Raw genomic sequence first — 14,077 nt, 5'->3', positions numbered from 1 at the left:
ATAGCTTCTATCGCGGGCCTTGTACGCGGCGACTGAATCAAGAAATTCCGTAACGAAAATAACCTGACACCCCCACTACGCCTACTATGTAGCTCGCGTTCAACACATTCACACGTTGCGCTGGTGTAGTGTTTGTGAATAAGCGCACGGCGTGACGTCGCACTGCATGAGCATCATGAAAAGTCTGCCCATCTCTCAGCTTATGAATGTGAAGGGGACAGTTAATGTTTTGCTTTTGTTAATGTTTATAAATATAGCGTGGTCCTATTATTATTGTTTTAATATTAAATTATTATTGTCTAATTGTAATTCCATAAGTTGATAAAAATGCTTTGCAATAGCTTTACCGCGGCCGTCCCCGAGTGCCACACGTCTTTTTTTTTTCTACCTAAGCTTATAGCCTTGAGAGGCTATTTCAGCTAACCTTAACTAGTAGGTGAGCTCGCGGGGTTCAAACATGACGAATTTGCTAACACTGACCCTAGCAAGAGCCGTGCTTCGCAGAATCTACCACCGGATCGGAAACGCGACCCACTGAGAAGATCCGGCGAAAAACTCAGCGGGCTTGAAAAAAAGAAGAGAAATGTAAGAATAAATAGTAAAAATAATGAAAGTAAAAAAGAAGAAATAAATACTAGTGTTTTATAGTTTTTTTTTTTGGCTAAGTTCAGTATTCGACTTACTCGGTAGCATAGTCGTTAACGCCTTTTACTGCTAAGCCAGGGGTTCAGGGTTCGATTCTAACATCAGGCAAACATTGGTATGACGTATAGGCTTTCCTTTTGACTATTAGCCTTTCGAGCCGTTGTTTATTATTAATATGTGTATTCATTTGATCGTATAAAATAGTTATGATGATATATCGAATTATATTTGATGCCAACCTTAAACAAGAAATTGGCTAGTCATAATGTTTCTAGCTATTTGTCCAGAAATGAAACAAATCCACCAAAAAGACAAGACCACTTGACAAACGTTATAAAATTTACATAAACCTAACACAATTTACTGGTGGTAGGACTTCTTGTGAGATCGCACGGGTAAGTACCATCACCCTGCCTATTTCTGCCGTGAAGCAGTAATGCGTTTCGGTTTGAAGGGTAGGGCAGTCATTGTAACATTGAGACCTTAGAATTTATATCTTAAGGTGGGTGGCGCATTTACGTTGTAGATGTCTATGGACTCCAGTATCTTAACACCAGGTGGGCTGTGAGGTCGTCCATTCAACTAAGCAATAAAAAAAAACTATTAAATGATTGTGATTGTTATTTAATCACGTTTGGCTCATATTGCAGTCTAAAACAACCTTCTAGCCTTTTCCAATCGTGAATAGTTCCAAAAAGAAATAAAATTATCACTAAATTTTATTACGTTTATCATTTTATATCTCCTATTGTCGAGAGGTACCAGCGGTGCGCTCGGTATTACCTGAAGCGAAACGTTGTATAGATCGTAAAACCGGATAAAACTGGATATAACCGATGTGAACTGGTATGAACCGGCGCTATAGTGGTTTCAAGGGATTATCGAATGATCCTCCGAGGCCGGCGAACGAGAATAGGTATTATATGGAAACTAATAAGGTGTTAAACCTTCTCCGATATTGTACTTAGTTTATTGGTGTGACGGCGAGATTAATGGGTTCTATTTTAGTAATAGGGTAAGTAAATCATTATTTCTACAGACTTTAGAGTTCATAGAAGTGAATGTTGTTAGCTGATTTCAAATATCTCTAGTCAGAGCACGCTAAAACTTAGCGCCAAGAATAAGGGAGAATGGGCAGCTGGCTCACCATACGTCCAATACATTACTCTCTCTCTTTTTCTCTTCAATCGGTCCCTCATTGCTGAGGATCGTGGCTCTGTTTGATTCCGTCAACTTTTTATTTATTGCATGGGTGGACGAGCTCACAGCCCACCTGGTGTTAAGTGGTTACTGTAGCCCATAGACATCTATAAATTAAATGCGCCACCCATCTTGAGGTACAAGTTCTTAGGTCTCAAGTATAGTTACAACGGCTTCCCCACCCTTCAAACCGAAACGCATTACTGCTTCACGGCAGAAATAAGCAGGGTGGTGTTACCCACCCGTGCGGACTCACAAGAGATCCTACTACCAGTAAAAAGCTGTCTCCATCGATCCAGTTCTAAAACATAATACAATGTTTTTTTTTATTTTATAATACCTAATACATAATTCCTAACACCTCGTAAAGCCGTTTACAAAGACAAACTTGAGTATTGACTTAAAAAAATATATAACAGCCTGCGGCATTTGAACCCTGACATCGCTTGATACGCGTGTACATAATGGCTGTGTTGGATTGCCGTATCCATAAAAGCAGAACACATGAATGCTCCGTGGTAAAAATATACGACGCTGGTATCTACCTTTAGCGTATTGATTTTGGTCATTATATTTCGTATGTCAGAGTAAGTTCACATATAGATAAATTAAGATATTATACGCTATTTATTTGTTTATTTACTTATTTATTTAGTAGATAACTGGTAACTTACTGATAACTTACTGGTGGTAGGACCTCTTATGAGTCCGCACGGGTAGGTACCACTACCCTGCCTATTTCTGCGGTGAAGCAGTAATGCGTTTCGGTTTGAAGGGTGGGGCAGCCGCTGTAACTATTCTGTGACCTTAGAACTCATATCTCAAGGTGGGTTGCATTTACATTGTAGATATCTATGGGCTCCGGTAACCACTTAACACCAACCAGGTGGGCTGTGAGCTCATCCATCTGTATAAGCAATAAAAAAACGTCTCTAGTCCGCGATCTTTAATATGTGACTAACACCACCGCGCCAATGCGATAATTATGTTATATGATACGACTTAACTATTCATGAATCAATTTAGACGGTCCAAAAATAATTAACAAAGTCCTCGCTTTCGACTAAATTTTAATTTTAATTACCTCAAACTGATCTCGGAAAAGTTCAGAACTAGAATTTTCCCCTGTGTTATGATTGCCGTCAACATAAAATCCGAGACAACAGAAAGCACCTTCGCAACATCAGATGCCTTTGGCCAAGGCGGATTTGGGAAAAAAGAACTTAAAAAACGGCTGAAAACTTAAAATACGTTCAGCGAAATAACAACAAAACAATTTTCATTAGGTTAAGACTTGAAATTGCTTTTAAAACTGTCGTCGACCAGAATCAGCAAAACAAACAGAGGACTCTAATTAATGGGGGCTGCTTAAAGAATGTCTGACGTTGGGGTGCAAGTTACAGGAGTTCGCCACTTATTCCGCGGGTTAAAATTTACTGATTTTGTCCTGAAACCAATCAACAGGAAAACTTATTAAAAAAAAATGGTGCGCGTGCAACTTGGTACACGTGAATGAAGTGAAACTTCTTTTTCGATGTGTAGTATTGTGGTTTTATTCATTTGGTTGGTTGGTTTTGGTCTGTTGGTTTTCTTCATTTTTCATTCTTAAATCAGATTGCTCTTGTAATAGGGATCGCTGTGTATAAGAGATGCGACATCTTTCAACATTTATGTTGTATATATTTTAAATTATAGATAAATATATAATTTTTCAAATACTTCATTAAAATATTGGACGCTACTCGTTGCTAACACTCGCGCTGGCCTGTAACAGGTATACTACGCGCGTGCGTTCGAGTCACACGCATTCACTCTCGCTTTGTCTCTTTCTATTCCATGGTAGCGTTAAACGTTTAACGCAACCTTGTTGGAAGTCGCGTTAGAAGATTCACTTCAAAATTATTATTAAGAGTTCAATCGCATTTTATTAAGAGTCCAGTTGATGTGTGCGACCACACTTATTATTGGCTGGACCGTGAGTTGTCTAAATATCTTAACTTTTAAAGTTTTAAATAACCATTTAAGCTTAGTTAAGTAAGCTTTCAAAGTATATACATAACAAATAACCAGTAATAAAAATCTGGAAATACCCGCGAAAGCCGCTAAAAGTAATTCGATAAAGTGCATATAACCGCTGGTTCTCTTGCCTTGGAGCGCTTCCCGCCACCGGTAACCTAGACTGCATACCCCTGCTTCTCAGTTGATTAAGAAGAATTCCGTAAGTTCCAGTGGTCGAGTATTTTCCTAAATTTAGGCACACTTACAGAGAACTATGGTCGAGAATTATTAGCAACATATTAATATGACATATTGGAATCATCATCAGGTAGCAAGCATAATAAGTGGAGTAAAGTGGCCAGAGAGAGATTAGAATGGAGGAGACTTTTGTCAATTGGCAAACGGTAAGTCCGTTTAAGAAATAAAAAAAGAAGAACAATATTTTTGAATATTTAGGTCATCAATACAACCGATTTGTTACGGATGAGAAACTAACAGACATGCATACAAAAAAAGATACATTCCGAATTACAGTATCCTCTTTTTTTTAAGTCGGGGTCAAACAGTGCACGAGTCGATGTTCAAAACACTAAGACATAAATCATAATGAGATTTCGATTCATGTTACATATTACAAATGATAATATTAAAACATGAAAATTTATTTGAACGAACATTTTATGACGAACTGCCCTCTGTATTCATCTAAAGACAGGATGATATACATATGGTATTCTATCACCATCATCATCATTATCCTGCCCTTCTCCCAGTCACCTGGGGTCGGCGCAACATGTTTTCTCCTTCCATACTCTTCTATCATAATATACCATTTCTTCGCTCACTCCCCTCTTACCCATATCGTCTTTCACGCAATCCATCCATTTCTTCTTAGGTCTACCTCTTTCTCTATATATTATTCTATATTATACGGAAAAGGTTCGATACATTGTGACCCGGTCGCATACGGAAGCTCTGCCACTTTGATCGTTGTAATTTGTACGTCCGTTCCATTTTACTGTTTGATTGGTTCCTTGAGTTTTACTTTCATTGTCATCAAGTCATTACAGGTGCTAGGACCTCTTGTGAGTCCGCACGGGTGGGTACCACCATCCAGCTTATTACTGCCGTGAAGAAGTAATACGTTTCGATTTGAAGGGTGGGGCAGCCGTTGTAACTATACTGAGACCTTCGATCTTATATCTCAAGATGGGTGGGTCGTGAGCTCGTTCACTCACCTGAGCAATAAAAAAAATACTTTCACGAGTTTGAATCTCGATAGTTCTTATCATTACATTATTTTCCGACGAATCGAAAACTTCAAAATCACAGACCTCTTATATTATCCATTCTAAGCAATCAAAACCCTATAGACACGTTGCCCATCAAACGTCGCGACCACCGCTTCCGATCCCCTCATCTTTTTAACGCGGGACCATTTTTTAAAGACTCAGCCAGTGCGTATGAGGTCTTTTCGGGGCGAAATTGGACTTCTTAATAGTGCCTATGGGACCTAATAAGCCTGACAAAGTCTGACCCTGAGGCCTGACCCACGCCCATAGAAATCTGAACCTAGTCGCCTCCTGCACCAAGCGAAAGAATACAGGTGTAGCGGACTTAGCTTGGACAGTCTGTGTCGAGTCATCGCACAATAAAAAGTTGCAAACTGTCGTGTCTTATTAATAACTAGCTTTTGCCCGCGACTTCATCCGCGTGAAATAGTTACTTTGGCATACCGCTAAATTTTACCCCCCACTTAATTTACGTAGAAAGTGAAAATATTTTGAAACATTATTTATTGTTGCTCCACTTGTATTAGTCTTATAGCCTTCCTCAATAAGTGGGCTAGCTAACACTAAAATCATTTTTCAAATCGGACCAGTAATTCCTCAGATTAGCGCGTTCAAACAAACAAACTCTTCAGCTTTATAATATTAGTATAGATTATCACCCTACATAAAATCACACATGTTCTATATAAGCATAGACTCAATATGACTGCCGCATCATAGGACAGTTGCGCATGAGGCTTTTAAAGCCGAATAACGCAGTCAACGTGTTAAATTGAAACTGAAACAAAACGCCTTGTATAGACAATCAAGTCACAATCCTTTGTTCCACAGTTGGTCCGCAACAAAAGATCTAAATGGAACAAAGCGGCTTTCCACCTTCGCGAGCGAAAGGATTAGGGGACAACATCCATTGTTCATGGACAATACGTGCGCGACTTGACACGTTGGTCTGGAGCCGCGCTTCCTTCAATGCGACTTTGAAGACACATTACTGTATTTCTAACATATCGACAGGTAAAAAGGTATTTGGTTTAAACGACATTTCGCTTAATCTCGTATGTCGTATCACTCTTGTCAGAGCGGTCGTGGTCGATATCCAGTATCATTGGTGTGGGCAGATGTTATGCGCCTCACGAGCACTCCTCCCGGTTTGTGGTGAGCCTGGCACACTCATGCAAACAGCCGCTAACTGCCGACTTGATCTGGTCAGTCCATCGCATGGGCACCCTTTCACTTAATACGTGATACTGAATACATATATTATCTTTGTCGTTTTTTGTTATTATATTTTTTTCCAAATTTAAAATTTTACAAACTTGCAAAAATGTGGCATAAACTAAACAAAATAGCGCTTCGGCTGAGTTAACTTATTTTTTTTTTATTGTTTAGATGGTTGGACGAGCTCACATGACATCTAAGGTCTCAAGTATAGTTACAACGGCTGCCCCACCCTTCAAGCCGAAACGCATTACTGCTTCACGGCAGAAATAGGGAGGGCAGTGGCACCTACCCCAGCAGACTCACAAGAGGTCCTACCACCAGCAAAAGCTCTTCCTAAATTGTATATTTTCTCTCTAGCCGTTACGAATCTGTCGCAAGTTAAATTTTACTCTCAACGCTCCTAAAGAAGTTTCACTTCAAAAAAAATCAGTCAACAACAGATATATTTGTATCATTATTAAAGAGAATACATACATACATACAGTTTACATTTGAATACATTATTTTTTTTCCTATTTGCGTGAGCATACATCCTTACATTTAATGTATTGGATTGTTTCCAGTTACCAGTAAAGTTGAATTGTAATTAAAAAAGTAAATTATAAGCCCGATTAAAATTAATAATAACAAATATACTGAAATATTTTAATATTACAATACCACACTATATATTCGAAATCTATAGCCATCAGAACGATAATACAAGCACCTTGGATCTATAAGATAAATCACATTGTATTTTTATGTTGGCCATCCTACCCTATCTACATAAACGCCAGATTACTTCCCGGCAAAATCAAGCTCCTATCCTCGCGAGCTCACAATATAACCTGCCACCAAAAAAGTATTTCATAAAGACCTTATTTACCAAATGACCTTAATGTTTCCGAAGCTAACAACGAACTAGCTAACGGTAAACCGCTGACATCGCTAAACCAATGTCATCTGCTTCTCAAATCCACAACAAAAAATTTACTAACACATGTTTGACACAGAAAAACTAACATATAGACTCAACTCTATCTAGCACAAGAAATCTACGTCATTTGTGAATATGTAAAATCCTACCGAAATTTCATCGCAAAAAATTTATTAACAATACGTTTAAGCCGTGCAAAAAACACATCAACCCAATGTGACCTTAATATTCCGAGTGAAAAAGCGTATGTGTAAGAGACAACCCTTTTCCGCGAAACGGTACGGCTGGCGAGGGTCGAGCGAAAGCCCTGTGAGGTCCAATCGTTATTAATTTTAATTAGCAATCGTTTGAAATATATTAACAAGAGACTTTTTATGTTATATCTTTGCCATTGACCAGATAATTAACACGGTCAAAAGGCTGTGTACCGTTTGAAGCTTACAGAATTTACGAAGCTCGGTGTTTTTATTTAGAGCGATGCGAATATTCCGTTGTTAAAATACCTAACAAATTCTCTAATATGCAATAATAATACGTACACAACAGTTATTTACGAGTGATTAGCTTTCCTCGGGAAGTAATGGCGTAATAAATAATAAATAAATTCTTCTTTTTCTCCACCTTATCCCACTAGGTGGGGTCGGCACAGTTAATTTTTCTCTTCCATTCTCTTCTATCAGCCGTCATCTCAACACTCACTCCTCTCTCTCTCATATCGTCATTCACACACTCCATCCATGTCTTCTTCGGTCGAACTCTTCCCCCTCTGCCTTGCACTATCATTTCCAAACATCTCCTAGTCACATGCATCTTCTCTCTACGCATCACATGTCCCACCACGCTAACCGTGCGCTCTTTAATTTGTTGCTTACCGGGGCCACTTTCACACTTCCTATGATATACTCATTCTTTATCTTGTCCATTCTTGTCACTCCACACATCCATCTCAACATTCGCATCTCTGCCGCATGCACTCATCTTTCATGCTTTACTTTCGTCGCCCAACACTCAGATCCATACAGCACGACAGGTCTAAAGATCGTTTTGTAAATTTTTCTCTTGAGCTGAAGGGGCATTCTACGATCGCATGCTGTTGCAGAGACCTTTCGCCATTTCATCCAACCAGCGTTTATTCGATTAGTGACGTCCCGGTCTATGTTGCCGTCGTTCTGAAGTATAGAGCCGAGGTACTTGAAGTCCGAGAAGACTGGCAGGGATACACCATCTAAGGCGATTGGCGTGAAGTCTGAAGAACCACCAAAATCACAAAACATGTGCTCGGTTTTTGTTCGACTGATCTTCAAACCCACGTTTTCCAACCTTTCTTTCCATTTTGCCAGTCTCCTCTGTATCTCAGGCCCTTCCTCTTCAACGAGAACAATGTCGTCGGCGAACAGCATACACCAAGGCGCCTCTTCCTGTATGTCCGATGTTAGGGAATCCATTATTAGGATGAACAGGTAAGGGCTTAAAGCTGATCCCTGATGTAAGCCTACCGCCACATTGAACTCGTCGGTATCGCCAGCTGCGGAGCGTACGTACGTAGTTACGTAAATAATAAATAAATTAAACCGGAAATATATAATTCAGCGTAATATCTGGTCATGTCAAACTATACCCCATACGAGTATAATCGGCAGTTATACATTTTCGTCTAGAGGGTGTTACAGCCGCAATGCTATAAAAACTTCGAATTCTTGTCTAAAGGCTCTTATCTAAAAGTAATCACTGCCCATCACTGGTGGATCTTGAACTTAATCATCGTACCACGCAAAAAAGCATGTATAAACCACTATCCCACCTAATTCAATCTCGAAGCCCCCATGCGTTCAGTTTTAAAGATTAGGATACTAGTTGAACCAAGGTAATTGAAGCTTCAATCACATTTGTCAAGCGGGGCTGTGATAATGTCAATCTCTATTCCCCTGTAAGACTTCAACGTGCACATTAATATAAACTGCCCACAAAACAAATTAATAATACCCCACGAAGACTAATTTAAGCAAACGGTGAACTAAATAATTATATTAAATACTAGACATAAAAGCCATTTTGTGTCGCGGTAGACGTAATGAAACGGGAGCAAGACTGATGGCGTTGCGTAGACGTTCGTAGAACCGTCTACGAGCTACGAAGCCCTACGAAGGACTACGAATAAGATGTCATTATTAAATCGACTAATTTCAGAAAAGATGATAACTACATCCCGGATTAAGATTGCTTTACTTTGATTTAAAGTCAGCCAAAATGAGTTGGCCTATGAGCTATGACAATAAAGTAGAAGAAGAAGAAGAAAAGAGTATAAGAACACTGACGAGACTTAAAAATATCGATTAGACGGAGAGATAATTCGGTAAAAGCCATAGGGAAGAACTAGAATTAATATGACCCCAGTCTGGAAAAAAATTGTATTGACTGAGTTGAGGAGTTTTTTTTTCCTACCAAAGCATAACCTAACAAGTAGTTATGTCAGCATAACCTAACAAGTAGGTGAGCTCACGGGGCTCAAACCTGACGATGATGCTAACACTAACCCTACCAAGAGCAGCTCTTCGCAGAATCTACCACTGGATCGGAAACGCGGTCCATTGAGAGAGTTGAGTTGAGTAAGGAGAATTTAGTAAATACGTTTAGGGGTTCATCTGTTTTCTCGATACATAGAAACTGAACACCCAAATGCAGATTTGCATTCACTGTAGACTGAAAGCCACTACCAATGCTGAAGTGTGTATTTAAAGCCTTATTAGTGTCTTAACGTATTATTAAAGTTGATATCCTCTTTATTATCAGTCTTATTATGATTATAATAAATTGCGTTATCCAGCTGGGTTAGGGGCTGAATACAGAAGTCAGTTGGTTATCCTTGACTGCGTGCATTGTGAGGAGTTTTCTCATTCTGGAGTCCTAACCACTGGTGGCTTGTGTCGTAGACACTGCCATCAGCGGCAATCTATTTTTATATAGTGTTTTTTTTTATATTTTAAATTGTAATATAATAAGTTTAAATAAAATATTGTGTAGTTAATAAGATTTTAATCAAATATAGCAGAATAATAATAATAATATCATATAAGTCATCATACCGAAACGCTTGACTAAATAGTCCGGTTACGCCTACGTATGATCATCATCATCATCATCCTATAGACTTCCACTGCTGCAACTGTTTTGAACTTGATGTAGTCGTGTCCTAAAGGATAAGACACCCGGTATACTTATTCGTATCTAGCGTGGTTACGGTGCCAATGTTCGAATCCCGCAAACATGTACTAAATTTTTCAATATAATAATACGTCCTCAACTAATGCTTACGACTGACTTCCTGTAATAAAATTATAATTTGCGTAATTTCTACTGGTAAGGCGTCCTACATATAGTCGATTACTCATACGTGCTCACAAAACACAATTAGTACGATTTAATTTCCTAAAACGTCCCTATATCCGCGTGCAAATTCACATTGCATACAAATTTTGTTAGACACGTCACCTTAATGTTTTAAATAACCATTAGATATAATATAATTTGCTATCTCAAAATTGCCACATCCATTCTGATTGGCAGCTCGACGACCGAATGATAAATTAACGCAAAGATGTTGTTAACACGATATTAATGTTATTCGTGCGATATGTCTCCGATGATATTATAATGATCAAACAGAGGTGGGGCCCGATCAGAGTCCTCATTCGGACACTGCTGGTTGATTAAGTGATGGTATTACACAACAATAGGCAGTAAATGTAGTAATGTTTGTGCAACAAGAGAGCAAAGTTGTTTTTTGTTTCGAGTGCTGATTTTGAGTCCTGAAAGTAGTGAGGGACTCAACAGCACGAGATGCAAAAAACTTTGTTCTCGTGTAGCACACATAACTTTTCACCTCAGCAGTGAGAACACATATTACTTAGGAGACATAAAAATGAACAGGAATAGATTGAAATAGCTATTAAAAAAAAAACGTATTTTCTTTATTACAAATATTTTAGGGTATCACGCGTTTCCGAACGTGTTTTCTTTGAGGTCGAATACCAAAATCGAATTTCGAAGGGGTTTGTTTTTTCCACCTGCTTTTTTATATGCATGTGAAAGAGACGGGGTACAGTAAAATACGAATGTTTCAAATTTCTGGCTGAACAATGTCAATTCGTGGCACTGAAGATTGGAAAATTAAAAAGCTACTTTGACCCACGCTCGAATCAAAATCGCGTTTTGTTCGCTGTTGTCTCGCAGCAAAAGCGGCATGTTTGATCGGCAAGATATTAGAAGCTGTTTCGTCATATTATTAACCTATGTTTTAATATGTTGCTTGGATAAAAAAATATTATTCTTCATAATCGAAACACTACATCATTCATTCAAACATTGTATTCAAATATGTTTATAATTACTTCAATATATAATCATCCTTTCATGGTATTAATGTCCACGAGTCCAGTGACAGATACACGAAGGTTTCATTACAGGGTAAAATTCCACCGGAAAACAATCAGAGCGTTTCTAACTCCATTATTTGTGGAGTATTTGTCTTCCCAACTTATATATTAGATGTGTTCCTTTCACACTCTCGTCTGCACCAGAACGTCATTTCATGGAAGCGCCAAAACAGTTTATTTTTAACACGCTTTTATCAGTTTAGTATTAACGCATTATTAGTATCATCTTACTATCTACGCTTAAAAAGCCAAACGTGACTAAGCAACTATAACTGCTTTATACATAAATTATAGGCAATAACCATATTCGATGCGCAAAATATATATATTTCTAGGTATAATAAAATCATTTCAATCCTATAGCTAGATTCGTTAAAATAGAATTTTTTTCAGGTATTTCAACTTTAAATTAGTCTACTGTAAAGTTCACGCATTGTCGCTTAGTCACGTTTGCCTTTCAAGCGTCAATGTGTATATAACGATTTTTTTTAACGACATTTTTACTGACATCAACACGTTTGTTTAATATGAAAATCATCAAGGATCGAAGGCAATAATACAATAAATAGCTTTGCTCTAATATTGTACAGGACGAAAAACGAAGATTTTTTCTTTATTGCTCAGATGGGTGGACGAGCTCACAGCCCACCTGGTGTTAAGTGGTTACTGGAGCCCATAGACATCCACAACGTAAATGCGCCACCCACCTTGAAATACAAGTTCTAAGGTCTCAATTATAGTAACGACGGCTGCCCCACCCTTCAAACCGAAACGCATTACTGCTTCACGGCAGAAATAGGCAGGGTGGTGGTACCCATCCGCGCGGACTCATAAGAGGTCCTACCACCAGTAAAAAACCTTATCTGATGGTCTTGAAAAACCATTTTAGCGTAGCCCTAACAAGTAGGTGAGCTCACGGGGTTCAAACCTGACGTCGTTGCAACACTAACCCTAGCAAGAGCAGTGCTTCGAATCTACCACCGGATTGAAAATGCGACCCAGTGAGAAGATTCGGCGAGAAACTCAGTGGTCTGTGTCTGTGGGTCAATTTACTCGTCGAGCCCTTCGTCACGAGCGACGGCTTAGACTAGAACGATGACCGGCGCGATCTCCACTCAAGATCACGTTTACTCCAACGGCTATCCGGTTATCCGGCCAATATTCTAGGTACATCCAGATAGAAATAGTTCCGTGTACATTTCCGAATACTAACAAATAAAAGTGTTTGCAGCGTTCATTACGATAAAAGCTTCTCCATACAAAGAGCCGAGGCTGGCCTCGTGCGTGACCTATTATCATAGCTAAACAATAAACAAGACATAATTGTCTCTTTCGTGATAAAGAAGGTCGTTTACTTTTTTATATACCCTACACGTGCTAGCCCTAAAGTCGAGAAGGCAATGACCACCTTAATGCAGACGGAAAACGGTTTAAAATTATTTAATATCGGTGACGTTACTAAATTGTGTCCCGCAAATCGGCTGACTTTTAATGGAACAATTACAATTATTTGTCTTGCACGATGTTTGAAATAGGAAATTGTCTTTATGGGGTTTGTCTGATTTCACCACAGTGTCACTAAACATCCAGTTACGTCGTAATTTGAAAATACTAACATACAACATGGCATATTATTTTTCGACGTAAAAATATTGCACATTTACTTACCAAATATGGAAATGTTTTTAAAAATGTCTCAATTTCACAAATAACTTTAGGTAGTCAATTGGTTTTTTTTTTCAGATTACAGAATTTTGGATGAAAATTTTTCTTGCACAAAAATCTTTATGGAGTCCTAGGTAGATTTGAATTTGAAGGATCAGGGAGATTTGAGAGAAATGGTAAAGGTATAAAATAATAATACAATTAATCATGAACATACTTGTTTTTAAATCGCGGTATGGTTTACTCTATTTTACTATAGTACATCATGTGGCATCTAATCGTCGCCTTCGATCAGTATTCTATTCAAATCGTATAGTTTTTCTCGCTTGGTGCTTTTCCATACAACTTCTTCATTGAAATGCTCGTACCGGCTGATACATTCCCGTGTCACGTTTTGAAGCTCAGTTGAACATTCACGGACGTTCGTGCGATACTAATTCTAGAAAATTCTCGATCTTTCTGTACAGTTCATCTACCCGCTACAAGATGGCGTTAATTGTAATTGTGCAGCTATCGATCGGGAAATGATTCTTACTTTTGAGAAATACTGTAATAGTACTTTAGTCAGGTTTACTTGTATACACCAACGCAATCACAAAAGTACTTCCTAATTATAAAATGCTTCGCCATGCGGCGTTGGATACTACAGATAGATCTATAGCGTTCTTCTTTCTCTCGCCCCTAATCTACTGTGTGGGGTCAGT

The 14,077-nt window shown here is 38.5% G+C and overlaps 1 protein-coding gene across 1 annotated transcript; it reads right to left on the bottom strand.

The window, feature by feature from the left end:
- Positions 1–5,285: 5,285 nt before the first annotated feature.
- On the bottom strand, positions 5,286–8,720 carry LOC149501071 (uncharacterized). The gene is made up of 2 exons (XM_089734443.1): positions 8,379–8,720; positions 5,286–5,426 (listed from the first exon to the last, which is right to left on the bottom strand). Exons 1-2 carry the CDS (start codon positions 8,718–8,720, stop codon positions 5,286–5,288), a joined length of 483 nt encoding a protein of 160 aa, XP_089590569.1.
- Positions 8,721–14,077: the final 5,357 nt, after the last annotated feature.

The sequence above is a fragment of the Bombyx mandarina genome, chromosome 17 (genome assembly GCF_030267445.1).
Source record: "Bombyx mandarina strain Sakado chromosome 17, ASM3026744v2".
NCBI classification, from domain to species: Eukaryota; Metazoa; Arthropoda; class Insecta; order Lepidoptera; family Bombycidae; genus Bombyx; species Bombyx mandarina.
The sequence above is the reverse complement of the archived record's forward strand: the minus strand, read 5'-3'. Positions and strand labels throughout refer to the sequence as shown.